The 26,708-nt window shown below is 69.8% G+C and overlaps 2 protein-coding genes across 2 annotated transcripts in view; one reads left to right on the top strand and one right to left on the bottom strand.

The window, feature by feature from the left end:
* Positions 1–5,198: 5,198 nt before the first annotated feature.
* On the bottom strand, positions 5,199–6,683 carry EMIHUDRAFT_222717 (hypothetical protein; the record flags this gene model as incomplete). The annotated part of the gene is made up of 3 exons (XM_005792964.1): positions 5,199–5,231; positions 5,355–5,448; positions 6,451–6,683. The coding sequence occupies 3 exons, from the start codon at positions 6,681–6,683 to the stop codon at positions 5,199–5,201; spliced, it is 360 nt and encodes a 119-aa protein (XP_005793021.1).
* Positions 6,684–9,938: 3,255 nt separating this feature from the next.
* PKS6 (polyketide synthase) overlaps positions 9,939–26,708 on the top strand; it is a gene marked incomplete at both ends in the record, with an annotated part of 39,849 nt that continues 23,079 nt past the window's right edge. Inside the window, 8 exons of the mRNA XM_005792970.1 lie at positions 9,939–10,589; positions 10,732–10,929; positions 11,146–11,300; positions 11,376–11,655; positions 11,795–11,902; positions 12,166–12,432; positions 12,527–12,761; positions 12,871–26,708. The exon at positions 12,871–26,708 is cut by the window's right edge and continues 23,079 nt beyond it. Coding sequence (XP_005793027.1) covers positions 9,939–10,589; positions 10,732–10,929; positions 11,146–11,300; positions 11,376–11,655; positions 11,795–11,902; positions 12,166–12,432; positions 12,527–12,761; positions 12,871–26,708 — 15,732 coding nt within the window. The remainder of the gene's footprint in view (positions 10,590–10,731; positions 10,930–11,145; positions 11,301–11,375; positions 11,656–11,794; positions 11,903–12,165; positions 12,433–12,526; positions 12,762–12,870) is intronic.

Raw genomic sequence — 26,708 nt, 5'->3', positions numbered from 1 at the left:
TCCACTTGCATAGGTGAAGGTGAGTAAGCAGGGACTTGCCACATGGCTGCCCCTCACCTGTCCGGACCCTCCGTAGGCGGTCCTCCCGCCAACAGCGGCGCATATGTCGGGCGGCCGGTAGAGCTCCCGCAGCTCGGCGACTCGCCCGCCGCCGTGGCGACGCCCTCCTTCCCTCCCTCCCTCTCCCTCCCTCTCCCTCCCTCTCCCGTCTCTCCCCCTCCTGTGTCCTGTCGATGACTCTCTCTCTCTCTCCTGACCCGGTGACACGTGGTCACATGGCCACGTGACCTCTCCGCTGAGCGGAGGGTCATGACTCATGTCTCGCTTGTGCGTGCACCTCTCGGTGTGTGTACGCCCCTGTGTGCCGTGCGCGCGCTTGCGCTTGGCCGCCGGGCAGTCGGCTCCACTCATATGGAATTTTAAGGGCGGCTGATACACACGCACACCGACAGCTGACAGCTCGGGGCCGGCACAGGCTGCAGCAGGCGCGCAGTCGCCGAGTCCGACGGGGGGCCGCGGTGTGAGGCGGTCGCCCGTGCCGGGGCTCGTCCGTCGTGCCCGACCCAAAACAGCCACCTGGTCCACACACTACAACGAGAGCCAGATCCACACGACGAGAGCCGCCCCACGCCGTCGATGAAGAGGCTGTGCCGCCAGCTGCCGCCGCCCTCGCTGGCGGGTTGGACTCACGAAGCAGCGCCGCAACGCAAAGCCACCACACGGCGCAGCCCTCGCCCTCTGGCAGCGCCAGCAGCTCGAAGCCGCGCTCTTGCGCCCACAAGCGGATGGCGTCCTCCGCGAGCGAGGCGTGGAAGAGCAGCGAGACGGCCGCGACGCGAGCGATGTCGAGGGGGTCGCAGCGAGAGACGACGCGCACGAGGAGGTCCGTGGGGAGGTAGAGGAGGTGGGCGGGCGGCGGCGTGTCTGGCAAGGGAGTGGTGGTGGGCAAGGCGGACACAAGAACGGACATCGCCCTGAAGCGCGGGCGAGGAAAAAGTAATTTTTCCGGTTTGGCCCGGTCAGATATGGTGTTGTATTAAAGCAAAATATAAATAATTCAGAAGCGGCTGCCCGGCATCGCTGAGGCATGCTCACGCAGCTGAGTGAGCCCGGGCGCGTGAGTCGACACAGGCACCCACCCAAGGGACAGCACATACTTCAGCTCACCCGCAAGCGCATCGAAAGAGGGAGGCGGGGGCACCGAGGCACCTCCGACCGGCACGGAGCCACTAAATATAGCAGCTCCAACGCACAGCGTGAGCGTCTCGCGCGCCGGCTCGAACTCTACCCAGTGGGCAGAGTTGAATGGAGGCCCGCGGCGGGCCTTTGCGCCGAACTCGTCGCTCGCGCGCAGCTCCGCGAGCTCGGAGTCGCCCAGCGGGTAGATGGAGATTTCGGCGAAGCGGTGCTGCTCCTTGCTCGTGGAAGGCAGCTGGAGGGCGGAGAAGCCGAAGATGCGCGCAAAGTCCTCGAGGCTGCGGAAGAAGTAGCGATAGATCACTCGGTCTGCGTCGGACACGCCCTTGCCCGAGCGGAGGAAAGAGTCCGACCAGAAAGGTAGCACCATCGCATTCTGGACCGACCAGTTCTCCAGGAGAAGCCTACGAGCGAGGGAGGGTGGAGGGTGAGACGGAGGTGGGGGGTGGGGGGGGGGAGGGGGTGGGGGGGGGGAGGGGGTGGGGGGAGGGGGGGAATGAGGTTGTCAACTCACAACCGCCAGGGCCGCACCACAGGCGTCTTGCGGTATGCAGACTCTCCTTTGTGCTCCCTCTTGGATACGTAGTGACATGGCTGTTAGGCCCCTCGTGTTTTGTTGAATGGGAGGGGGGCCAGGTGTTTTTCTTTCTTGTGTTTTTCTAGTGTGGGGGGGGGGGCTCTCGGCGCCTCATCGGCGCGATCGCCTTCGCGGAGTTGAGGTACTTCAGCATGCTTTCCTGAGACATGCAAGAGGGGCCGGGGTGGGCTAGTTCATGTGTGTGGAAGGAAGGGCGGGATTCTAGGCAAGCGCGCCATGACGGAGAGCTGCACTTTTTGCCGCAATGCTTTGCGCTGCAGGGGGGGCAGGAGGAAGTTGACCTCGCCCGCTCGTGCCTCTTGCTGCGTCGGCTGGCGCGTCGCCTGCACGCCAGGGAAGAGGTGTGGCAGAGGTGAGGCTACAGCTGTGGGGGCGGGGTGGAGGCAGCGCGGGTCGTGTGATGGAGATTCCGGGACCCGAGCCCACTGTCGTGGGCGTCGGGGTCACGCCGGGTGAGGGGCACTCGAGGGTGGCTATAGGGGGAGAGGGGAGAGGGGAGAGGGCTGAGCGCACCACGAGGGTTCCATCCAAGAGCGCCAAGGTGAAGGAGGCGACAGACTCCTCGCCGCGAGCAAGCGCGATGTTGAAGACCAAAGCGGGAGCCGTGCAGACCCCCACCGCGCGAACCTGCGAGGGCTCAATCGTCACAGGAATGTCGGAGATGACGACCTCGCCGTTCTTGTGCAAGTACGGGCGCTCTGCGGCCGGCTTTTTGAGCATCGCCAGGCTGTCCGGGTCCGTGACGACAGCAGGGAGCTCCCCCGCCGTAAGGATGCGACGCGCCGAGATGGTGCCCTCCGGCGAGGCCGAGACGCCGTAGGCTATCGAGAGAACTCCGTCGCGCTCGTAGTACACGCACCGGACGAGGTGGTCGCACACCTCGAGCGACAGCTGCTCGCCTGCGTGGTGGGTGCACAAGGAGGGGGGGAGGGGGGGATGCAGGTGGCGGCCTGGGGCGGGCGGGAGCATCAGCAAGACGCGGGGCCACAGTACGACGCACCGTGCAACACTGGCCCAGGCGCGAGCGGGAGAGGCGGGAGGGTGGGAGCGCGGCTCCGATCGCTCGAGGCGGGAGACGGGACGATGGGTGCGGGCATGAGGTCGATCAGCTTCTTCACGCCGTTCGGCGTGTCGATGCGTTCGGGCAGGAGCGAGGCGAGGGGCGCGCCGCGCTGGTACTGCTTGAAGGAGACGGGCCGTGAGGGGCAGCCCTTCTCGAACTCGAACTCGAGGGTGCCGAGGATCTCGTATGTGCAGTCGGCAGCGCGCGGTCGCTCGCCCGCCGCGTCGGGCACCAAATCGTCAGCAGCGAGCGCGAGCATGCCCACCACGGGGAGCACCGACTCGAGGTCGGCCGCCGTTGCGTGGTTGGTCAGGACCACGCTACGCGGGCTGCGCCTCATGTACTCGATCACCGCGGCGGGCATGATGCTGGAGAGACAGACTGCGTGCCGTAGCCGGCCAGGCGGCACGTCCGTCTCCGAGGTGCCGTCTTCTGTGTACTTGACAGTGTAGCGCGGGCCGGCAGCGCGCCCGCCGGCCGCGCCGCCGCGCCGCCGCTTGGGTCGGTGCACCTCGCTGATGACGCCGGAGTGCCACCCGCCCGAGTAGCTCTTCCACCTGCTCTCCACAGGATCACCCACCTCATAGCCCTCGCTGCTGTCGCGTGCGTCTGGCCTCGCTAGCCCCAGGAGGTACGCCGTGAGGTGTCGGAACGAGTACGTGTAGACATACTCAGAGGTGTGCACGGTCTTGCTGTCGTTGGACGAGTCGCACTCGTAGAAGACGGACACGATGAGCGCCGGACACGTGCCAACCTCGCCTACGAGCAGGTCGACTGGTGTGTGGGCGCGGAACACACCGGCGGCAGGGCGCGCCATTGGCATTGCGCGCCTCCCATGTCATAGGACACCTCATGGTACTGCTCGGTGCCGAAGTAGATGTAGTCGAGAGAGGCACGGCGCACCACGGCGTGGTTCCCAACCTCGCTGACCAACCCGCGCGCCGGGCGCGCGGGCATCCGAAGCCCGCACGACGCCCTGCGGCTATGCCCAGAGCGCTTTTCTCGGCTCCTCCGGCCGTGAAAACGCCGCCTTCTAGGTCATTCCGGGTCATGAATTCAGTAGGAGAAACCTCCTCGCAACCTCTTAACGTCAGAACCCAGCGCCGGGGGGAAAGTGTCGTTTGGGGCCACTGGGCGAGTTTGCTGCGGGTTGACAGAGTCGGGGAGGCGAAAAGGACGCAAGCGTCTGCCCCTTTTTTTGTTTTCAAACTCGGGGCCCACTCCGCTACGCTCCGACCCGAATTTGGAGGGCCTAAAAGTTTAAGGTGCTGCTGGGTGATGCTCCGATAAACCCGCCGGATCTTCGTTACTTCGACAAAAGCAGGGACATTTCTTTTTTTGGAAGGGTAGGTGTGAATACAGCTTTCTGGTAGGGTTACATCGACGAACTATGCGGCAATCGACTGGGGGGCAGCCCCCCAGCACATCCCGCACAGAGACCTGGATGTAACCCGATTGTGAGCGTGAGTGAAACCGCCGATGCGATTGCTCATTGCTCAGTCAGTGACCGACAGTCAGTCGCAGCAGACTTTGACGATTGGCGGCCTCGCGCCCTCAGTCGCCCTCCTCTACTAACGGCCCTGCCCCAGCCCAGATGCCTCATCCAGGGCGGTGCAACCACTCGCGCAGGGAGGGAGAGACAGTCGGCGATCTGCGCCGCGCAGATGAGCTCCGCCTCGTCTGCGTCGAGGACGTCCACCGCAGGGCTATCATAGCGCCATATGACGCACTGCCTGTTGTTCATTACTTCGCAGGTGCCAACGTCGAGGACAATCTCACTGGTGGCGGCTGCACTCCCGGCCGGCGGTAGGAGAGATGAAGGCTAATGTACTTGGCAGTGTACGGGCCTTCCGGCGTGAACAGTGCCCCGGGACGAAAGAGGAGGCGACGTCTCTCTCGTCCACGAGCGCCTCGATGTGCGCATCGACGGTGTAACCAGCTTTGAGAGACGGGAACGAACGGCGGTGAATCGCCGACAGGTGCGCCTTCGTTCCTACCACCACTCCCACCACCGCCAGCTCCGCCGTGGACCTTGCCGGGCCCTCGTGGAACCAGCGCGAGCAGGCAGCGCGAACCGCTGTGCGCTCGGCGCGCCGGCCGCCGAAATCCTCTCAGAGTTCTTTGGGGAACCCCAACCCTAAATTTTCTTCGCCTGCGGCGGGCCATCACTTGGATTCGCTGCTTTCGCACGCCTTTATCCGTCACTCCCCCGAAGATTGGAGGTGTTGATTTATGCACAAATCTATGTGTTGCGAGCGCTAGATGGCGAAATTTTCTTCGCCTCCGGCGGGGCCGCTCGCCGCGGGGCTGGCGCTAGAGAGGGACTTTTGTCGATGTCGGCTAGAAGTGCTGCACCTTTTTGAGAATTTCACCCTGCTGCGCAAAAGGGGTCGGACACAGGGCGCAGCTCATGCTAAGAGCTAGAAGAGCGGCCGAGCTAGAGAGAACGAACTACCCTCAGTACTACCCTGTCCCATTAACTCCACCTACCCTTACCCTCGCCCAGGGATCTACAATGCTGTGCTGCCCGACGACAGGTTCGGCGCCGGGCACCGGTTTACAAAATGCGCTGCTAGAACCTGCAACCTCCCTCCGGCAAACACTGCTGACTGGCGAAGGAGGGGTCCGTTAAAGTCCTTGCTTGCCTCTCTGCCCTCCACCCTCCAGAGAACCCTACGCCACGGTGATGGCATGAATAAGTCGGGCGGTCGTCAACGGCGCAGCCGCCTCCCACGCGTTCGTCGCGGGATCGTATCGCTCAAGCGAGCTGCTGGCGCCACCGTCGTTGCAGCCTCCCACGGCGTACAGCTTGCCGTCGAGCACCGCCACGGCATGAGCCTCCCGCGCCTCTGCCATCGGCGCCACCGCCTCCCACGCATCCAACGCGGGGTCGTACCGCTCCACCGAGCTGAGGTGGCCGCCGTTCCATCCGCCCACCGCGTACAGCTTGCCGTCCAGCACCGCCATGGCGTGATCATACCGCAACTCCGCCATCGGCGCCACCTCCTCCCACGCGTCCAGCGCCGGATCGTACCGCTCGACCGAGCTGAGGCAGCCACCGCCGTACCCGCCAACAGCATACAGCTTGCCGTCGAGCACCGCCACGGCGTGAGAATGCCGCGCCTCTGCCATCGGCGCCACCTCCTCCCATGCATTCGTCGCCGGGTCGTACCGCTCGACCGAGCTGAGCAGGTTGTAGAAGGCATCCTGCCCGCCCACCGCATACAGCTTGCCGTCGAGCACCGCCATGGCGTGAGTCTCGTGTGGTGTCGCCATTGGCGCCACCTCCTCCCACGATTTCGTAGCCAAGTCGTACCGCTCCACCAGGTTGGAAGTTGCGTTGTCAGCCTCACTCTCTTGGCCGCCCGCCGCGTAGAGCTTGCCATCGAGCACCGCCGTGCTGACATAGTTTCGTGTCGAAGGCATTGGCGCCACAGCCTCCTCCTCCCACACATTCGTGGATGGGTCGTACCGCTCCAGCGAGTTGACGAACTCGCCATCGTTATACCTGTCTTGGCCGCCAAACACGAGCAAGCGCGGCCTCTCGCGCTTCTTCAGCGTCTCCCTCCAGCCGCGGCGCCACGCGCGGCACGTGCCCTTGACGGCGTGCTCCGTGATCGGCAGCTGGGCGAGGATGTGCGGGGCGAGGTCCGGCGAGAGGAGGACCTCGGAGAGCACCCACTCGGGCTGCTCCACGAGCCGAGCGGCGTGCTCCTCCGCCACGCGCAGCGCGGCGTCGCTCGCGCCCGCCTGCGCCTCGATGATGGCGCACAGCTGCGCTGGCGAGAGGCCCGCGACGCGCGCGCCGATGCGGTGGGAGGCCATCGAGAAAAAAAAGAAAGAAATGACCCACGACGAGGAAAGGGTCCCCACCTGCAGGAGCAGGATTTTGGAAGGACGATCAGGGGGACAGGCCATCGAGGAGAGCGCTGGCAAACACCGGTCGTCTTACTCATTTGAGGTATTTTCAGGTATCAATTTTACGGATGTCTTGGCCAAACCGTGCCGTCCACCCATCCCTCCCTTGCGCCTTGTGGGTTGTGTCTTGTGTGTTCTTTCTTTCTTTCTTCAATCGTGTTGTGCGCCCTAAATAAATAAAAACGGACACCTCTCTACTGTGAGATGGGTAAAAAGGAACAGGCCCCCGCCCTTGCGATCTTTGTGCAGGGTTCTTTGTGGGTGTGGTCGGCGACTAGCCGGGGTCGTCCTCCCGATGGGGGACTAGCACTAGCCGTCTTCCGCATGGTCCCTCGGGTCCCTGCTGCTCCTAATCTCTTCGTACATCCTCCTGCTGATCTCCGCAAAGTCCTGCTCCCTCCCTCGTCTCACCCTGCGCGTCTGCTCCGCCTCACCGTCTTCTGCCCTGCGTCGTCTGGCGACGGGTCCTCCATAGTCGGTCGAAGTCGCCGCCCTCCTCGTGCCTCTTCCCAACGTTCCCTCGGCGGCCGATGCCGTCTGCTCCGGCTCCCCAGTCCCCGGGTCTGCCCTGCTCTCGTCTGCACTAGCTTCTGCTTCGTCATCACTGGCGCCTCTCCTCTTCTTTCTCCCCTTCTTGTATGCTTTGTACATCGCGTCGATTCCTTTTCGCGTGAGCACCAGCCTGAAGCCCGCCCAGCATCTGAACCGCTCCCTAAGTCGAAGGAGCATCATGTTGTGCGCCCGCCTTTTGTTGTGTCTTGAGATTTTTAGCAATACCAAACAACTCTAACACTCACACGTAATTTGGGGCCTGGAGCCCTGTTCACGCGCGCGCGAGACGTGCAGACAGGGTTGCCAGGTGAGAGCGAATGGCGCGGTTCACGCCTCGCACAACAGAGAGAGAGATGCGCTCTGCATGGTGGGACATAAAAGAGAGCGAGTACTTGGGCGAGTAGGCCGTGCGGTCAACGCTGCCGCGCGCGACTTTGCGCGCGAGGCGGCGCAGCTTGAGAACGGCGGTGGGCGAGAAGCCGCCGCCGAACGTCTCGTGGAGCAGCAGGTTGAAGTTGTTGCGCTTGACAAAGATCGCGTCGTGGTAGAAACCGCGATGCGCGCCTTGACGTAGCCGTGGCCGGTCTTGTGGGAGAAGGGTTGGCTGGGCTGCCCGCGCGCCTTGCAGCCCATGTTCAGGCGGCGGGCCTTCTCTTCGGTGTTGCCGAAGGCGTAGGAGTGGCCGACGGAGGCGGGCGTGCCGCCACTCGAGGCGTTGCCAACGCCCGTCGAGGAGGTCTTGAGGAGGGGCGTCCAGAGCTTGATTTCATTCACGTCATCGCACCCTCCTGGCCCCGCATGGGGTTCTGCGAGGTCAGTCTTGTACCCCTCGTTGTACTGCCGGGTGAGCTCTGGTTTCTCCTTGTCGCCGTGCACGACCGGCGCGTTGGCCGGGGCGCGCATCGCGTCCTCCCAGGCGGCGAGGACGCCGTCGTGGGGCCGCCGGTGGTGGGCCTTGTTGTAAAGGTAGTCGCCGAAGAAATCGACTGGCATGCCCCGCTCGAGCGCGACCCGAAGGGTGGGAAGCGCCGCGGAGAGCCAAAGGCCGAGCTTCCGCTGGAGCTCGTCCTGGAGGGTGTCGGAGGAGAGGGCGGTGGCGTACGTACCGTCGACACGGACATCGAAGGCCTTGCCGGCGAAAGGCGTTGAGGCGGAGACGAAGCGCGCGGCTTCGCGGTTGTTGACGGCGCTGTCTCCGAGGGACGGGTAGTTCTTGACGTGCACATCCCGCGCCTTGACGAGCTCCTGGTGCGCGAACCAGTCCTTGTGATTCTTGATGGCAGCGAGCGCCCGCGGCCGCGGGTACGTGGATTTGCAAGTGCCATTGAGAATCGCGTCGGTAGCTGGAAGGGACTCGGGCTCGGGGAGCGGGACGCTCTTAGGGTAGACTCAGTCAGGTAGCCGTTGTTTTTTCTATGTCTTCAGGCGCTGTAGAGGCGTCTCCCCGTGGCGAGAGGTACTTTTTCCGGGGTAGTCGTGAACCAGCCGCGAGTCGTGCTGTTGCAGCGACCAGCGTGGCCTACGACGCCGAGCACAAGTGCCGACCAGCAGGTCGAGGTCCCTGTGGCTGTGCACCGCAGGAGCAGGCACACGCGTGCCGCTGCTGCATGCAGCTTCGCCGAGGCGGAGTACATGAGTGAGGAAGAGAAGCAGGCCAGCAGCAAGAAGTAGATCATCGCGAGAGACCCTGCCCGCGAACGGGGGGTGCGTCGACCGGCGAGACGATCGAGGGGTCCTGTTTACCATGCGGAATCGACCCTATATCCAGTGCTCAAGTCAAGTGCTCAAGTGCATCAGGAGGGCGCATCGCGAAAAAGAAAGAAAGAAGACAGGCAATCCACGGGAGGGATGGGAGGACGGCACGCGCAACGAGTTTTCTTTTTCGTACACCGAGACGCTGTCGCGCGGGCCCAACGAGCTCGAGACGACGTGTGCGGCCTGGCGAAAACACGCCGGCCTAAAGACAGATGGATGGCCGAGAACATTCGGCGAGCAGCAGGCGCGCTCCCTTCCTAGGTTGCCCATTCGCCGTCGCTAGTCGCGGCCGAAAGACACAACGGCGGCCGGCACACACGGCCACCGAGCCGCCTGTGCGACCGTGGCTGCATCCATCCGGCTGCGGCGTCCCCGCACCCCACACAAGCATCCAGGGTGGCACCGTGCTGCGCGGCTGGAAGCGTAGGGATCGGTGCCACTCACCCACCTCTCCGCTCTGTCTGTCGCCCGCCGCCGCCGCTGCTAGCACTTGGCTTCTTGGCTTTCATGCCTCGCAGTTGCTCACGCCAATTTTGCTGCACCTAGGTGCAGCGCCAGGGCTCCCAGCAACCTCCTCTCTTCATGAGTGTGAGAGACACGCCTTCTCCACACACACACACACACACACACACACAAAACAAACAAACACAACACACACTCACACACACACACACACACAGCTCCGCTGCTGTCTACTTTTCCCCTTTCTGCATCCCCCCCAGGCGCGTGACCTTCGCCGCGCGCCCAGACGCCGCCGCCGAAACGAATCCAGCTCGCGGAGATGCACTCAGAGACGCGGTACAAGTGTCGGCGGCAGACTTACGCGTGTGCGCTCGTGTCCCCCGCCAGAAGGGCATGTGCACCTCCACGAAACGATCCGACGGCGAGCCAGACGTCAACACATCGCCACCCAACTCCGGTGCAACAGCGCGCGACTCGGAAGGAGCCGCCCAGGAGTGGCCAGCCGCCGCGGCGGACAATGCTCGTCGCCTACGCGTCTCGAGCAATGCGCAAGCCACCGCACTCCAGACAAGTGCAAACACAGACCCATCGGGGCTCTGGGGCCCTCTGGCAGCCCGCTCGCTCTACTTTTTCCACGACCAGCGCCGGGCGTGGCTGCGTCTGGACCAGGCATCCGGCCAGTGGCTTGGGTGGGCGGCCGACGGCGCATCGGCGGCTGGGCTCTCCGGCGGCGCCGCCGCATGGTCGCCGTGGGGTGCGGTGGTGCGCCAGGAGGGAGGGCCGCACACCGCACGCTGGTTCGTCGGCGCCAAGACCAACGCCGCCTTCAACGAGTGCGACGAGCCCGTGCTAGCCGGCGGCGGTGCCGAGACAGCGTTCCTCTGCGAGCCCGTCTCAGGACCGGCGAGGAGGCTGTCGCGGCGGGAGCTGCTGTTGCGATCGACGCTTGCGGCGCGCGCGCTGCGCGATGCGCTTGGCACCACACCCTCGCCGCGCATCGCCGTCCACCTCCCCAACGGCGAAGAGGCTGTCGTCTGGATCCAGGTGCGTGCCCTGCCTCCGCCCCTGCCTCCGCCCCTGCCGCCGCCCCACAGCTCTCACACGGGAGAGAGCAGCCCCTGCCCGCCGCGCCAGAGCGGCCACCACGCGCGAGGCGAGACGCACTGCGCCCCGCCGCCCGTCGCAGGCAGCCAAGCGGATCGGCGTGCCCTTCGTCGCGGTCGCGGCGGGCACCTCCGCCATGACCCTCAGCTCGAGGCTGGAGGACGTGGGCGCGTCCCTCCTCATCACGAGCAGCGGCCTCGCAGCCGCCTCGCGCGAGGCAGCCGCCGCGGCGCCTCGGCCGCCCAGGGCCCTCCTCGCCGGCCCGGCGAGCGGCGACGAGGTGTGGCCACACAAGCTGCTTCTCCGCCCGCCCCACCTCCGCACCCGCTCCCCACTCTCTGCGTCTCTGCGCGCCCGCCCTCGCCAACCTCCTCCGCCCGCCACCGTGCAGACGCAAGGCTGGCCGGCGGGCGCAGCCCTCGCCGAGAGCCTCCTCGCCCAGGCCCAGCTCGCGCTCGAGGCGGCGGCCGGCGCGGCGGCAGAGACGGTGCGCCAGGACTGGTCAGACCGCGAGCTCGTCTCTCTGCTCTGGCGGGTCGAGCCGCCGGTGCCCGTCGAGGCGTCGCACCCGCTCTTCATCCTGTACACGAGCGGGTCGACGGGCAAGCCGAAGGGGATCGTCCACTCACACGCCGGCTTCCAGCTCGGACTGTGCGCCACCAGTGCGATCGCGCTCGACCTCCCCGCCGCCCCTCCAAGGGCCCCCGCCCCAGACGCGCCTCCCAGGGCCGCCCCAGCGGCCTCCCCTCCGGTAGCCGGCTTCGCCACGGCGAGCGAGAGCCCCGACGCCGCCGCCTCCACGGCCGCGGCCGCCAGAGCGGCGCCGCCCTCCACGGGCGACGTGCTGCTCGTGATTGCCACCCCCGGCTGGATCACGGGCCAGGCGTACATGATCTCCGCCGCTCTGCTCAGCCGCACACCCTCAGTCCTTCTGGACGGCTCGCCCGTCTCTCCGCCCGACCGCTTCGCCGCCGTCATCGCTCGGCACCGCGTGAGCGTGCTCAAGGTGCGCACCGCCCCACCCTCCTCTGACCTAGCACCTCCCTCCCCCCCCGTTCCTCTTCGCGAGTCTGGAAACCAGCGCCCGACTTATGTGGCGTCGCCCCCGGCGTGAGCACACGCCTTCCCGTCACGCCTCGCACTAGGCCGGCTCCACTTTCCTCCGGATGATCATGACCAACCCCGAAGCCGAGGCCATGCTCGCGCGCCACGACTTGAGCAGCCTGCGCCTCGGGACGTTCTGCGCCGAGCCGGTGAGTGACGCCTGCCCTGCCGTACTGAGTGCAGACTGACAGCATCCCCAAAAGCGCGTGCACTCTGGCTGGCGGCTGTGAATTTGCACCCGCGAATGTGTTCCGCATTGGAAACGGCTGCTATAACGCCACATGGACATGCTCGGTGTCCATCGACATCATCGGGATGCCGCTCGCCCTCCAAACGCCTCATCGGGGTCCGACTGTTGAGCTGCGCCAGGGCGCGCCGCTCACCCCTCTGGCCCCCATGCCCCTCTCCGCAGGTCAACTCGGTGGTGCACGACTTTGCGATGCGCCACCTCACTCCAAACTACATCAACTCCTACTGGGCGACCGAGCACGGCGGCATCGTCTGGAGCCGATGCCACGGCAACAACGACCAGCCGCTTCAGCCAGACGCGCGCAGCTGGCCCCTGCCTTGGATCGACGCCGCCGTGCTCGTCGCGGACGGCGAGGGCTGGCGCGAGGCCGCCGCGGGCGAGAAGGGAGAGGTGGTCATCCGGCGGCCGTACCCTTACATGGCGCTCACGGTCAGGAGACCTAGATGCGACAGAGCACGCGAGGGAATGCGGCGGGCGAACGGTGTGGCCGAGCCTTGAGCGGAGCCCTTGCGCGCCAACGCAGGTGTGGAGCTCCGACGGGTACGGAGAGCCGGGCTGGAGCGGCGATCTGAACCGCTGGGCGGCCTACTTCTCCCAGGGCTGCTACATCCAGGGCGACGCGGCCATCCGACACGCTGACGGCTCCTACACCTTCCACGGCCGCTCTGGCGCTCTCGCCCCGCCCCCACCTCCCCCCCGCCCCCCGCCCCTGGGACCGCTCCCCCCCCCGCCCACACCTCCCGTCACCCGGGCCACGTGTATCCTCCACCCCATTCTCCTTTTGCCACCCCCAGCAGTGGCCACCCAGGCTCCGTTTGCTCAGTAACCCCTCCCCCCCCCCGCACTGCCGTTGCCCCCGAAACACAGACGAAGTGATCAACGTCGGCGGCAACCGGATTGGCACCGAAGAGATTGAAAACGCGTTGCTGCGTGACCGCGACAGCGACGCATCTCCCCTGCTCAACGTCGCCGTGAGTGGCCTCGACGACGCGATCCTCGGCACGGTGCCTTGCGCCTTCCTGGTGCTAAAGCGCGAAGCCACCCTCGGCATGAAGGACGAGGCTCGCTTGCGCTCCCTCGTCAAGGCGCGGCTCGGCCCGCTGGCCGTCCCAGCGCGCTTCATTGCTGTGCCGGCGCTGCCCGAGACGTACTCTGGCAAGTACCTGCGCCGTATGCTCCGCGCACTCCTCGCCGGCACGGATACTGGCGACCGCGGCTCCGTGCGCAACCCAGAATGCCTTGACGCGATCGCTGACGCGCTTCGACAGAGCGGCGGCCCACCGCTGCTCGCTGACCGCACCCCGTCGAGCGAGCCCGTGGAGACGGTGCGCGGGTACTCGGCGACGACGGAGTCGTCACGCGGGTACTCGGGCACGACCGAGTCGTCCTCGGAGATGTCCCTCTCTTCAACCGTGAGCGCGCACCCCGAGGAGGCGCCCGGCCTTTCCGAGGTCGGGGAGGCGGTGCTTCAGGCCGTGCACCGCGTCAGCGGCAACTCGGATTTCCAACTCAACTCCCCTCTCGTGGAGGGCGGCCTGGACTCGCTCGGAGCCACGTACCTCGCCGCACAGCTCGAGGCAACCTTCAGGCTCAACCTCTCGTCCACCATCGTTTTCGAGTTCGGCACGGCCGAGGGGATCGCCGCACACATTCACTCCCGCCTCTCTCCGCCGGCGGCGTCTGCCTCGCGGCTCCCGGGGCTGCAGTTTCTCCCCGCTTGTCGCCAGGGCGACGAGCGCTTGGCGGTGGTTGCGGGGGGAGCAAGTATCCTCTGGCCAGCAGGAGCTTGTCACTTGCGTGCGGCGAGCAAAGTGGTAAATTGCGCCGCCAACCTCGTGTCGGAGGTGCCCGTCGAGCGTTGGACGCTTGAGGCGCCGAGCCCCTCCGACGGCGAGGTGGCGAGGCGCGTGCGGCACGGCGCGTTTGTCCACGGCGCGGAGCTGTTTGACCACGCGCGTTTCGGCGTGTCGAGCGCCGAGGCGCAGTCGATGGACCCGCAGCAGCGGTTGCTGCTCGAGCGGGGCTACGAGTCGCTGCGCGGCGCAGGCCTCGAGCGGGCGGCCCTGGCGGACACGACGTTCGGCGTCTTTGTGGCGATCGCAGCTATCTCCAGTGACTTCACGTCTTTGCTGCACGCGTCGCCGGCGGGCGGGAGCGTGTACGCCGCGACGGGGAGCGCGCACTCGATCGCTTCAGGCCGGCTTTCCTACGTGCTCGGCCTGCAGGGCCCGTGCGTCTCGTACGACACGGCGTGCTCCGCCGCGCTGGTGGCGTGCCACGCCGGCTTGCGGGCGACGCAGCTCAAAGAATGCGTCGGCGCCGTCACGGCATCCATCTTCCTCATGCTCAGCCCGCAAATGACGGTGAACTTTGCGGTGGCTGGCATGCTGTCAGCGCGCGGCCGGTGCCACACCTTCGACGCTCGGGCCGACGGGTACGCGCGCGGCGAGGCGTGCTGCGCGCTCACGCTGCGCACGACGGCTGGGGCAACGAGATGCTCGCTTACCATGCGAGGCAGCTGCGTGCGGCAGGACGGGAAGAGCGCGAGCCTGACCGCGCCGAACGGGCGAGCCCAGCACGCGCTGCTCGACGCGACTCTGGTGGACGCGGCCCTGCCGTGCGAGGACCTGTCGATGTGGGAGGCGCACGGCACGGGCACGGCGCTGGGCGACCCGATCGAGATGCGCTCGCTCGCCGCGGCGGTGCTGACGTACCTCGGCGACGAGTGCACGCTGCCCATCGGGAGCGTCAAGGCCAACGCCGGCCACGGCGAGCCGGCGGCGGGCGGCTCCGGGCTGCTGCGGCTGGCCGTCGGTCTTGGCGGCGGCGTCGCGTCGCCGAACGCGCAGCTACGCACGGTCAACCCGCACATTGCGGCGGTCTTTGAGGGCTCGCCGACCGCGTCGCTCCCGTCGCAGCACTCGCCTTTCCTCCAGGTGGGCGGTGGCGCGGCGGCGACAGGGGCGGTGAGCTCCTTCGGCTACAGCGGGACGATCGCGTCGTGCGTGGTCGACGCCGAGCGGCGGACGTCGCGTCCTCGGCTTCGGTCGGGCGCCGTGCCGGTTGTGATGCAGCGCCGTCGCTTCGAGCCGTGGGCGGGCTGCCACCCGCTGCGCGCCCACGTGTCGAGCGCCGGCAGCTTGACGACTGCGTGGAGCCCGGCGGTCGGTCGGCTGGCGGCGTTGGTCGCCGACCACATCGTCGACGGCCAGGTCGTCTTTCCCGCGGCGGCATATCTGGAGATGGCGCGGGCGGCCAGCGCAGCCGCCCACGGCAGCGTGCCGTCAGCAGGCGCTGCGCTGCGGCGCGTCTTCTTTCTGAAGCCGCTCGTGCTCGACGGCTCGGCGGCGCGCGTGAGCTGTGAGGTCGACACGGCCGCAGGCCGGTTCGAGATCAGCGGCGTCGGCGAGGAGCCGACAGATCACACGGCGCACTGCGCCGGCGCGTCGTGTCCGCTCGCTTCGCCGAGCGCGCCGCTCGACCTGCCGTCCGTCGCCAGCGCTTGCACATGCGCGTCGGGTGTCGGCCGGCTTTACGCCCACTCGCGCTCGATGCGGCTTGAGTACGGCCCGGAGTACCGCACGCTCGCTGCGGCGCGCTTGTCCACGGCCGGCGCAGCGACGGCACGGCTGCACAAGCGCTCCAGGCTGTCTGGCACGCAGCTGCACCCGGCCGACCTGGACGGCGCGTTGCAGCTCACGCAGCTGGTCTCCGAGACCCGCTCCGGCTGCACTCGGCTGCCGTTCGCCGTGGGCGCAGCCGCTCTGCAACAGGCCTCGGGGCGGCTCTGGTCGGTCGCTGCTCGGGAGAGCGGGAGCTTGGTCAGCGTCTGGCTCGCGGGCGCGGCGTGTGGCAGCGCGCCAGCGGTGCGGCTGAGCGGCTTTGAGAGCCGCGCGATTGCGGAGTCGGCTGCGTCGGATCGCGAGCGGCATTTGTACACTACGGCGTGGCGGCCGGCCGGCGGGGCGGCTCTCCCTATCTCTGCTGGCGGCGCTGACGGTGGCGCGCTGGTGCTCGGGAGGTGCCGGCCGCGGCTGCGGCGCTCGCCGGCGGCCGAGGTCACCGGCGGGCGGCAGACGGACTCTTTGGTGTTGGCGCCCAGTGGCATCGCGGGCACGAGCGCGGCAGCCGAGCCGGTCGGGGCGCTTGAGGCGGCGCTGGGCGTGGTGCGCTCACAGCTGGCGGGTGGCTCTCTCCAAGTGCCTCTGTGGCTGGTGCGGGCTTGCGGCGCTCGCTCGCGGGACAGCCACGAGCACCAGCCCGGCTTGCTGGGACTCGCGCGGTCGGCGCGGAGCGAGGCGCCATCGGCGCCGCTCGGTTGTCTTGCGCTCTCTGGCGCGGCGGCGGTGTCCCTCGTGGAGCCGGCGGCGGCGGCGCTGGCCCTCCAGGGCTTGGCCGAGCCGGAGCTGCGCCTCGTGGGCGACGTCGCTCTCGCGCCTCGGCTCGTCGCTGCGGCGTGCTCGCTTTCGTGCCCCATCGCGCTTCGCTTTGACGCGCGGGGCTCGCTGACGAGTTTGCGCGTGGTGCCGCAGCCGGTCGGGAGCGGCGTAGCGGCGGACGGCGAGGCTTCGTTGCGGGTGTGGTGCGTCGGCCTCAACTTTCGCGACGTGCTCAACGTGCTGGGTGCGTACCCCGGCGACCCGGGTGCGCCCGGCTCGGATTGTGCGGCGCGCGTGGCGGCTCTCGGCGCGGCGGCGGGGGCGGAGCTGGCGGTTGGCGGGTGTGTGCTTGGCCACGCGGTGGCGGCGCTTGCCTCGCTCGCCCGCGCTGACGTGCGGCTGCTGGCGGCGCGGCCGGCGGAGCTGTCGCCCGCCTCGGCGTGCACTCTGCCGACGGTGTGGAGCACGGTGCATGCCGCGTTTTGCGGCTCGCGTCCGCTGGCCCGGCACCGGCTGCTCGTGCATGCGGGCGCGGGCGGAGTTGGCCTTGCGGCTGTGGAGTACAGCCACTGGCTTCGGCTAGCGACTGGCACGACCGCGGGGCGGCCACGCAAGCACCGCGTTCTGCGCGCATTGGGCCTGGAGGGGGGGATGGGCAGCTCGCGCGACGGCGGCGCGTACGCTTCGGGCTTGGCGGCCTTGCGCTCGCGGCGGTTGGACTGCGTGCTCAACAGCCTCTCCGGCGACTTCATCGCCTGTTCGGTGGCGCTGGCTCGCGAGGGCGGCACCTTCGCCGAGATCGGCAAGCGCGGCGTGTGGTCGTCGGCGCGGGCGTGGTCGTCGGCGGCGCATCTGCGCTACGAGGTGCTTGCGCTCGACGCGACGATGGAGCACGCTCCGGAGTGGACCCAACATGCGCTGCGCCAGCTGGCGGCGCGGGCCCGGCGGCTCGTGTTGCACGGGCTGCCGCTGGAGCTCTTCGACCTGGAGAGCGAGGCGGTCGCGGCGTTCCGGTACCTGCAGAGCGGCTCAAACTCCGGGAAGGTGGTGCTCCGCGTGGCCTTCCTCGAGCAGAGCGCGCACGGGTCGCACATCGTGACGGGCGGGAGCGGGGGCCTGGCTTTTGTGACCGCGGGCTGGCTGGTCGGCCGAGGCGCGTCGGCGGTGGTGCTCTCCTCGCGCAGCGGGCGAGTGGGCGCGGCGCAGGCGGACACATCGGCGGGGTCGGTGGCCTCGTGTGCCTTGCTCGCGGCTCGCTGCGACGCGTCGGAGCCTGCCGACGTGCGCCGTCTCGTGGGCGTGCGGGAGTGGCGCGGCGTGTGGCACGCGGCGGGCGTGCTGTCGGACGGGCTGCTGCGCTCGCAGACGGCGGCGTCGCTGCGCCGCGTGTACGCGCCCAAGGCGGGCGGCGCGTGGTGCCTGCAGAGCGCGTGCGCCGCTGCGCCGCTCGACTCGTTCGTGCTCTTCTCGTCGATGGCTGCCCTGTTTGGCGCGGGCCAGTCGAACTACAGCGCGGCCAACTGCTGCCTCGACGCGCTGTCGGCTCGGCGGCGCGGCGACGGGCTGGCGGCGTCGAGCGTGCAGTGGGGCCCGTGGGCGGACGTGGGTATGGCGGCGGGCGGCGCGGTGGGCGGTCGGCTGCAGGCGACGGGGGTCGGCTTGATCACGGCCGCTCAGGGCCGGGCGGCACTGGCGGCTGCCGCGGTGCCGCAGGCGCCTCCAGTCTTGGCCTTGTTGGTGGTCGACTGGCGTCGGCTTGTGCGGACGATGGGCACGACGCCACCGCTGCTGTCGTCGCTGGCGGCCTCGAGTGGCTCCGCCGCGCCGAAGGCCGCCGTCGCTGCCGGCGGGTCTGCAGGCAAGAGCACGGTTGACCTCGACCTTGTCCTGGAGATCGCTCGCCAAATCGCGGGAGGCGGGCTCGACGCGGACGTGCCGCTGATGGACGCGGGCGTCGACTCGCTCGGCGCCGTCGAGCTGCGCAACCAGCTGCATGCCGCGGCGGGCGACTCGCTCTCTCTGCCAAGCACACTGGTTTTCGACCACCCGACGGCGCGCCAGCTCGCTGCCTTCTTTGCCTCGGCTGCTCTCGGCGGCGAGGCGACGGCGGCGGCGGCGTCTCGTCGGTCGGCGGTCGGCGGTAGCGTGGAGGCCTCTCGCTTCTCACGCGACTCGGTGCGCGCGGGCGGGCTGCAGATGGTGCTGCCGTCGGGTGTCGCATCTGCGGCGTCGCTGAGCCGCGTTGGGGCGTGCGCCGCCAACCTCGTGTCGGAGGTGCCCGTCGAGCGTTGGACGCTTGAGGCGCCGAGCCCCTCCGACGGCGAGGTGGCGAGGCGCGTGCGGCACGGCGCGTTTGTCCACGGCGCGGAGCTGTTTGACCACGCGCGTTTCGGCGTGTCGAGCGCCGAGGCGCAGTCGATGGACCCGCAGCAGCGGTTGCTGCTCGAGCGGGGCTACGAGTCGCTGCGCGGCGCAGGCCTCGAGCGGGCGGCCCTGGCGGACACGGCGTTCGGCGTCTTTGTGGCGATCGCGAGCGTGGACTTCAATTTGCTGATGAACGCGTCGCCGGCGGGCGGGAGCGTGTACGCCGCGACGGGGAGCGCGCACTCGATCGCTTCAGGCCGGCTTTCCTACGTGCTCGGCCTGCAGGGCCCGTGCGTCTCGTACGACACGGCGTGCTCCGCCGCGCTGGTGGCGTGCCACGCCGGCTTGCGGGCGACGCAGCTGCGCGAGAGCATCGGCAGCCTCGTAGCGGGTGTCAGCTTGATGCTGCTGCCGAACTTGGGCACGTGCTTCGCTGTGGCTGGCATGCTGTCAGCGCGCGGCCGGTGCCACACCTTCGACGCTCGGGCCGACGGCTACGCGCGCGGCGAGGCGTGCTGCGCGCTCACGCTGCGCACGACGGGCGTGGAGGCGTGCACGCTCGCGGTGCGAGGCGGCTGCGTGCGGCAAGACGGGAAGAGCGCGAGCCTGACCGCGCCGAACGGGCGAGCCCAGCACGCGCTGCTCGACGCGAGTCTGGTGGACGCGGCCCTGCCGTGCGAGGACCTGTCGATGTGGGAGGCGCACGGCACGGGCACGGCGCTGGGCGACCCGATCGAGATGCGCTCGCTCGCCGCGGCGGTGCTGACGTACCTCGGCGACGAGTGCGCGTTGCCCACCGGGAGCGTCAAGGCCAACGCCGGCCACGGCGAGCCGGCGGCGGGCGGCTCCGGGCTGCTGCGGCTGGCCGTCGGTCTTGGCGGCGGCGTCGCGTCGCCGAACGCGCAGCTACGCACGGTCAACCCGCACATTGCGGCGGTCTTTGAGGGCTCGCCGACCGCGTCGCTCCCGTCGCAGCACTCGCCTTTCCTCCAGGTGGGCGGTGGCGCGGCGGCGACAGGGGCGGTGAGCTCCTTCGGCTACAGCGGGACGATCGCGTCGTGCGTGGTCGACGCCGAGCGGCGGACGTCGCGTCCTCGGCTTCGGTCGGGCGCCGTGCCGCTTGTGATGCAGCGCCGTCGCTTCGAGCCGTGGGCGGGCTGCCACCCGCTGCGCGCCCACGTGTCGAGCGCCGGCAGCTTGACGATTGCGTGGAGCCCGGCGGTCGGTCGGCTGGCGGCGTTGGTCTCCGACCACATCGTCGACGGCCAGGTCGTCTTTCCCGCGGCGGCATATCTGGAGATGGCGCGGGCGGCCAGCGCAGCCGCCCACGGCAGCGTGCCGTCAGCAGGCGCTGCGCTGCGGCGCGTCTTCTTTCTGAAGCCGCTCGTGCTCGACGGCTCGGCGGCGCGCGTGAGCTGTGAGGTCGACACGGCCGCAGGCCGGTTCGAGATCAGCGGCGTCGGCGAGGAGCCGACAGATCACACGGCGCACTGCGCCGGCGCGTCGTGTCCGCTCGCTTCGCCGAGCGCGCCGCTCGACCTGCCGTCCGTCGCCAGCGCTTGCACATGCGCGGCGGGTGTCGGCCGGCTTTACGCCCACTCGCGCTCGATGCGGCTTGAGTACGGCCCGGAGTACCGCACGCTCGCTGCGGCGCGCTTGTCCACGGCCGGCGCAGCGACGGCACGGCTGCACAAGCGCTCCAGGCTGTCTGGCACGCAGCTGCACCCGGCCGACCTGGACGGCGCGTTGCAGCTCACGCAGCTGGTCTCCGAGACCCGCCCCGGCTGCACTCGGCTGCCGTTCGCCGTGGGCGCAGCCGCTCTGCAACAGGCGTCGGGGCGGCTCTGGTCGGTCGCTGCTCGGGAGAGCGGGAGCTTGGTCAGCGTCTGGCTCGCGGGCGCGGCGTGTGGCAGCGCGCCAGCGGTGCGGCTGAGCGGCTTTGAGAGCCGCGCGATTGCGGAGTCGGCTGCGTCGGATCGCGAGCGGCATTTGTACACTACGGCGTGGCGGCCGGCCGGCGGGGCGGCTCTCCCTATCTCTGCTGGCGGCGCTGACGGTGGCGCGCTGGTGCTCGGGAGGTGCCGGCCGCGGCTGCGGCGCTCGCCGGCGGCCGAGGTCACCGGCGGGCGGCAGACGGACTCTTTGGTGTTGGCGCCCAGTGGCATCGCGGGCACGAGCGCGGCAGCCGAGCCGGTCGGGGCGCTTGAGGCGGCGCTGGGCGTGGTGCGCTCACAGCTGGCGGGTGGCTCTCTCCAAGTGCCTCTGTGGCTGGTGCGGGCTTGCGGCGCTCGCTCGCGGGACAGCCACGAGCACCAGCCCGGCTTGCTGGGACTCGCGCGGTCGGCGCGGAGCGAGGCGCCATCGGCGCCGCTCGGTTGTCTTGCGCTCTCTGGCGCGGCGGCGGTGTCCCTCGTGGAGCCGGCGGCGGCGGCGCTGGCCCTCCAGGGCTTGGCCGAGCCGGAGCTGCGCCTCGTGGGCGACGTCGCTCTCGCGCCTCGGCTCGTCGCTGCGGCGTGCTCGCTTTCGTGCCCCATCGCGCTTCGCTTTGACGCGCGGGGCTCGCTGACGAGTTTGCGCGTGGTGCCGCAGCCGCTCAACAAAAGCGTTGCCGCGGACGACGAGGCTTCGTTGCGGGTGTGGTGCGTCGGCCTCAACTTTCGCGACGTGCTCAACGTGCTGGGTGCGTACCCCGGCGACCCGGGTGCGCCCGGCTCGGATTGTGCGGCGCGCGTGGCGGCTCTCGGCGCGGCGGCGGGGGCGGAGCTGGCGGTTGGCGGGTGTGTGCTTGGCCACGCGGTGGCGGCGCTTGCCTCGCTCGCCCGCGCTGACGTGCGGCTGCTGGCGGCGCGGCCGGCGGAGCTGTCGCCCGCCTCGGCGTGCACTCTGCCGACGGTGTGGAGCACGGTGCATGCCGCGTTTTGCGGCTCGCGTCCGCTGGCCCGGCACCGGCTGCTCGTGCATGCGGGCGCGGGCGGAGTTGGCCTTGCGGCTGTGGAGTACAGCCACTGGCTTCGGCTAGCGACTGGCACGACCGCGGGGCGGCCACGCAAGCACCGCGTTCTGCGCGCATTGGGCCTGGAGGGGGGGATGGGCAGCTCGCGCGACGGCGGCGCGTACGCTTCGGGCTTGGCGGCCTTGCGCTCGCGGCGGTTGGACTGCGTGCTCAACAGCCTCTCCGGCGACTTCATCGCCTGTTCGGTGGCGCTGGCTCGCGAGGGCGGCACCTTCGCCGAGATCGGCAAGCGCGGCGTGTGGTCGTCGGCGCGGGCGTGGTCGTCGGCGGCGCATCTGCGCTACGAGGTGCTTGCGCTCGACGCGACGATGGAGCACGCTCCGGAGTGGACCCAACATGCGCTGCGCCAGCTGGCGGCGCGGGCCCGGCGGCTCGTGTTGCACGGGCTGCCGCTGGAGCTCTTCGACCTGGAGAGCGAGGCGGTCGCGGCGTTCCGGTACCTGCAGAGCGGCTCAAACTCCGGGAAGGTGGTGCTCCGCGTGGCCTTCCTCGAGCAGAGCGCGCACGGGTCGCACATCGTGACGGGCGGGAGCGGGGGCCTGGCTTTTGTGACCGCGGGCTGGCTGGTCGGCCGAGGCGCGTCGGCGGTGGTGCTCTCCTCGCGCAGCGGGCGAGTGGGCGCGGCGCAGGCGGACACATCGGCGGGGTCGGTGGCCTCGTGTGCCTTGCTCGCGGCTCGCTGCGACGCGTCGGAGCCCGCCGACGTGCGCCGTCTCGTGGGCGTGCGGGAGTGGCGCGGCGTGTGGCACGCGGCGGGCGTGCTGTCGGACGGGCTGCTGCGCTCGCAGACGGCAGCGTCGCTGCGCCGCGTGTACGCGCCCAAGGCGGGCGGCGCGTGGTGCCTGCAGAGCGCGTGCGCCGCTGCGCCGCTCGACTCGTTCGTGCTCTTCTCGTCGATGGCTGCCCTGTTTGGCGCGGGCCAGTCGAACTACAGCGCGGCCAACTGCTGCCTCGACGCGCTGTCGGCTCGGCGGCGCGGCGACGGGCTGGCGGCGTCGAGCGTGCAGTGGGGCCCGTGGGCGGACGTGGGTATGGCGGCGGGCGGCGCGGTGGGCGGTCGGCTGCAGGCGACGGGGGTCGGCTTGATCACGGCCGCTCAGGGCCGGGCGGCACTGGCGGCTGCCGCGGTGCCGCAGGCGCCTCCAGTCTTGGCCTTGTTGGTGGTCGACTGGCGTCGGCTTGTGCGGACGATGGGCACGACGCCACCGCTGCTGTCGTCGCTGGCGGCCTCGGGTGGCTCCGCCGCGCCGAAGGCCGCCGTCGCTGCCGGCGGGTCTGCAGGCAAGAGCACGGTTGACCTCGACCTTGTCCTGGAGATCGCTCGCCAAATCGCGGGAGGCGGGCTCGACGCGGACGTGCCGCTGATGGACGCGGGCGTCGACTCGCTCGGCGCCGTCGAGCTGCGCAACCAGCTGCATGCCGCGGCGGGCGACTCGCTCTCTCTGCCAAGCACACTGGTTTTCGACCACCCGACGGCGCGCCAGCTCGCTGCCTTCTTTGCCTCGGCTGCTCTCGGCGGCGAGGCGACGGCGGCGGCGGCGTCTCGTCGGTCGGCGGTCGGCGGTAGCGTGGAGGCCTCTCGCTTCTCACGCGACTCGGTGCGCGCGGGCGGGCTGCAGATGGTGCTGCCGTCGGGTGTCGCATCTGCGGCGTCGCTGAGCCGCGTTGGGGCGTGCGCCGCCAACCTCGTGTCGGAGGTGCCCGTCGAGCGTTGGACGCTTGAGGCGCCGAGCCCCTCCGACGGCGAGGTGGCGAGGCGCGTGCGGCACGGCGCGTTTGTCCACGGCGCGGAGCTGTTTGACCACGCGCGTTTCGGCGTGTCGAGCGCCGAGGCGCAGTCGATGGACCCGCAGCAGCGGTTGCTGCTCGAGCGGGGCTACGAGTCGCTGCGTGGCGCAGGCCTCGAGCGGGCGGCCCTGGCGGACACGGCGTTCGGCGTCTTTGTGGCGATCGCGAGCGTGGACTTCAATTTGCTGATGAACGCGTCGCCGGCGGGCGGGAGCGTGTACGCCGCGACGGGGAGCGCGCACTCGATCGCTTCAGGCCGGCTTTCCTACGTGCTCGGCCTGCAGGGCCCGTGCGTCTCGTACGACACGGCGTGCTCCGCCGCGCTGGTGGCGTGCCACGCCGGCTTGCGGGCGACGCAGCTGCGCGAGAGCATCGGCAGCCTCGTAGCGGGCGTCAGCTTGATGCTGCTGCCGAACTTGGGCACGAGCTTCGCTGTGGCTGGCATGCTGTCAGCGCGCGGCCGGTGCCACACCTTCGACGCTCGGGCCGACGGCTACGCGCGCGGCGAGGCGTGCTGCGCGCTCACGCTGCGCACGACGGGCGTGGAGGCGTGCACGCTCGCGGTGCGAGGCGGCTGCGTGCGGCAGGACGGGAAGAGCGCGAGCCTGACCGCGCCGAACGGGCGAGCCCAGCACGCGCTGCTCGACGCGACTCTGGTGGACGCGGCCCTGCCGTGCGAGGACCTGTCGATGTGGGAGGCGCACGGCACGGGCACGGCGCTGGGCGACCCGATCGAGATGCGCTCGCTCGCCGCGGCGGTGCTGACGTACCTCGGCGACGAGTGCGCGTTGCCCACCGGGAGCGTCAAGGCCAACGCCGGCCACGGCGAGCCGGCGGCGGGCGGCTCCGGGCTGCTGCGGCTGGCCGTCGGTCTTGGCGGCGGCGTCGCGTCGCCGAACGCGCAGCTACGCACGGTCAACCCGCACATTGCGGCGGTCTTTGAGGGCGCGCCGACCGCGTCGCTCCCGTCGCAGCACTCGCCTTTCCTCCAGGTGGGCGGTGGCGCGGCGGCGACAGGGGCGGTGAGCTCCTTCGGCTACAGCGGGACGATCGCGTCGTGTGTGGTCGACGCCGAGCGGCGGACGTCGGGTCCTCGGCTTCGGTCGGGCGCCGTGCCGCTTGTGATGCAGCGCCGTCGCTTCGAGCCGTGGGCGGGCTGCCACCCGCTGCGCGCCCACGTGTCGAGCGCCGGCAGCTTGACGACTGCGTGGAGCCCGGCGGTCGGTCGGCTGGCGGCGTTGGTCTCCGACCACATCGTCGACGGCCAGGTCGTCTTTCCCGCGGCGGCATATCTGGAGATGGCGCGGGCGGCCAGCGCAGCCGCCCACGGCAGCGTGCCGTCAGCAGGCGCTGCGCTGCGGCGCGTCTTCTTTCTGAAGCCGCTCGTGCTCGACGGCTCGGCGGCGCGCGTGAGCTGTGAGGTCGACACGGCCGCAGGCCGGTTCGAGATCAGCGGCGTCGGCGAGGAGCCGACAGATCACACGGCGCACTGCGCCGGCGCGTCGTGTCCGCTCGCGTCGCCGAGCGCGCCGCTCGACCTGCCGTCCGTCGCCAGCGCTTGCACATGCGCGGCGGGTGTCGGCCGGCTTTACGCCCACTCGCGCTCGATGCGGCTTGAGTACGGCCCGGAGTACCGCACGCTCGCTGCGGCGCGCTTGTCCACGGCCGGCGCAGCGACGGCACGGCTGCACAAGCGCTCCAGGCTGTCTGGCACGCAGCTGCACCCGGCCGACCTGGACGGCGCGTTGCAGCTCACGCAGCTGGTCTCCGAGACCCGCCCCGGCTGCACTCGGCTGCCGTTCGCCGTGGGCGCAGCCGCTCTGCAACAGGCCTCGGGGCGGCTCTGGTCGGTCGCTGCTCGGGAGAGCGGGAGCTTGGTCAGCGTCTGGCTCGCGGGCGCGGCGTGTGGCAGCGCGCCAGCGGTGCGGCTGAGCGGCTTTGAGAGCCGCGCGATTGCGGAGTCGGCTGCGTCGGATCGCGAGCGGCATTTGTACACTACGGCGTGGCGGCCGGCCGGTGGGGCGGCTCTCCCTATCTCTGCTGGCGGCGCTGACGGTGGCGCGCTGGTGCTCGGGAGGTGCCGGCCGCGGCTGCGGCGCTGGCCGGCGGCCGAGGTCACCGGCGGGCGGCAGACGGACTCTTTGGTGTTGGCGCCCAGTGGCATCGCGGGCACGAGCGCGGCAGCCGAGCCGGTCGGGGCGCTTGAGGCGGCGCTGGGCGTGGTGCGCTCACAGCTGGCGGGTGGCTCTCTCCAAGTGCCTCTGTGGCTGGTGCGGGCTTGCGGCGCTCGCTCGCGGGACAGCCACGAGCACCAGCCCGGCTTGCTGGGACTCGCGCGGTCGGCGCGGAGCGAGGCGCCATCGGCGCCGCTCGGTTGTCTTGCGCTCTCTGGCGCGGCGGCGGTGTCCCTCGTGGAGCCGGCGGCGGCGGCGCTGGCCCTCCAGGGCTTGGCCGAGCCGGAGCTGCGCCTCGTGGGCGACGTCGCTCTCGCGCCTCGGCTCGTCGCTGCGGCGTGCTCGCTTTCGTGCCCCATCGCGCTTCGCTTTGACGCGCGGGGCTCGCTGACGAGTTTGCGCGTGGTGCCGCAGCCGGTCGGGAGCGGCGTAGCGGCGGACGGCGAGGCTTCGTTGCGGGTGTGGTGCGTCGGCCTCAACTTTCGCGACGTGCTCAACGTGCTGGGTGCGTACCCCGGCGACCCGGGTGCGCCCGGCTCGGATTGTGCGGCGCGCGTGGCGGCTCTCGGCGCGGCGGCGGGGGCGGAGCTGGCGGTTGGCGGGTGTGTGCTTGGCCACGCGGTGGCGGCGCTTGCCTCGCTCGCCCGCGCTGACGTGCGGCTGCTGGCGGCGCGGCCGGCGGAGCTGTCGCCCGCCTCGGCGTGCACTCTGCCGACGGTGTGGAGCACGGTGCATGCCGCGTTTTGCGGCTCGCGTCCGCTGGCCCGGCACCGGCTGCTCGTGCATGCGGGCGCGGGCGGAGTTGGCTTTGCGGCTGTGGAGTACAGCCACTGGCTTCGGCTAGCGACTGGCACGACCGCGGGGCGGCCACGCAAGCACCGCGTTCTGCGCGCACTGGGCCTGGAGGGGGGGATGGGCAGCTCGCGCGACGGCGGCGCGTACGCTTCGGGCTTGGCGGCCTTGCGCTCGCGGCGGTTGGATTGCGTG

This window comes from Emiliania huxleyi, assembly GCF_000372725.1.
Source record: "Emiliania huxleyi CCMP1516 unplaced genomic scaffold EMIHUscaffold_104, whole genome shotgun sequence".
NCBI lineage: Eukaryota > Haptophyta > Isochrysidales > Noelaerhabdaceae > Emiliania > Emiliania huxleyi.
This window is presented reverse-complemented; position numbering and strand designations above follow the sequence as displayed.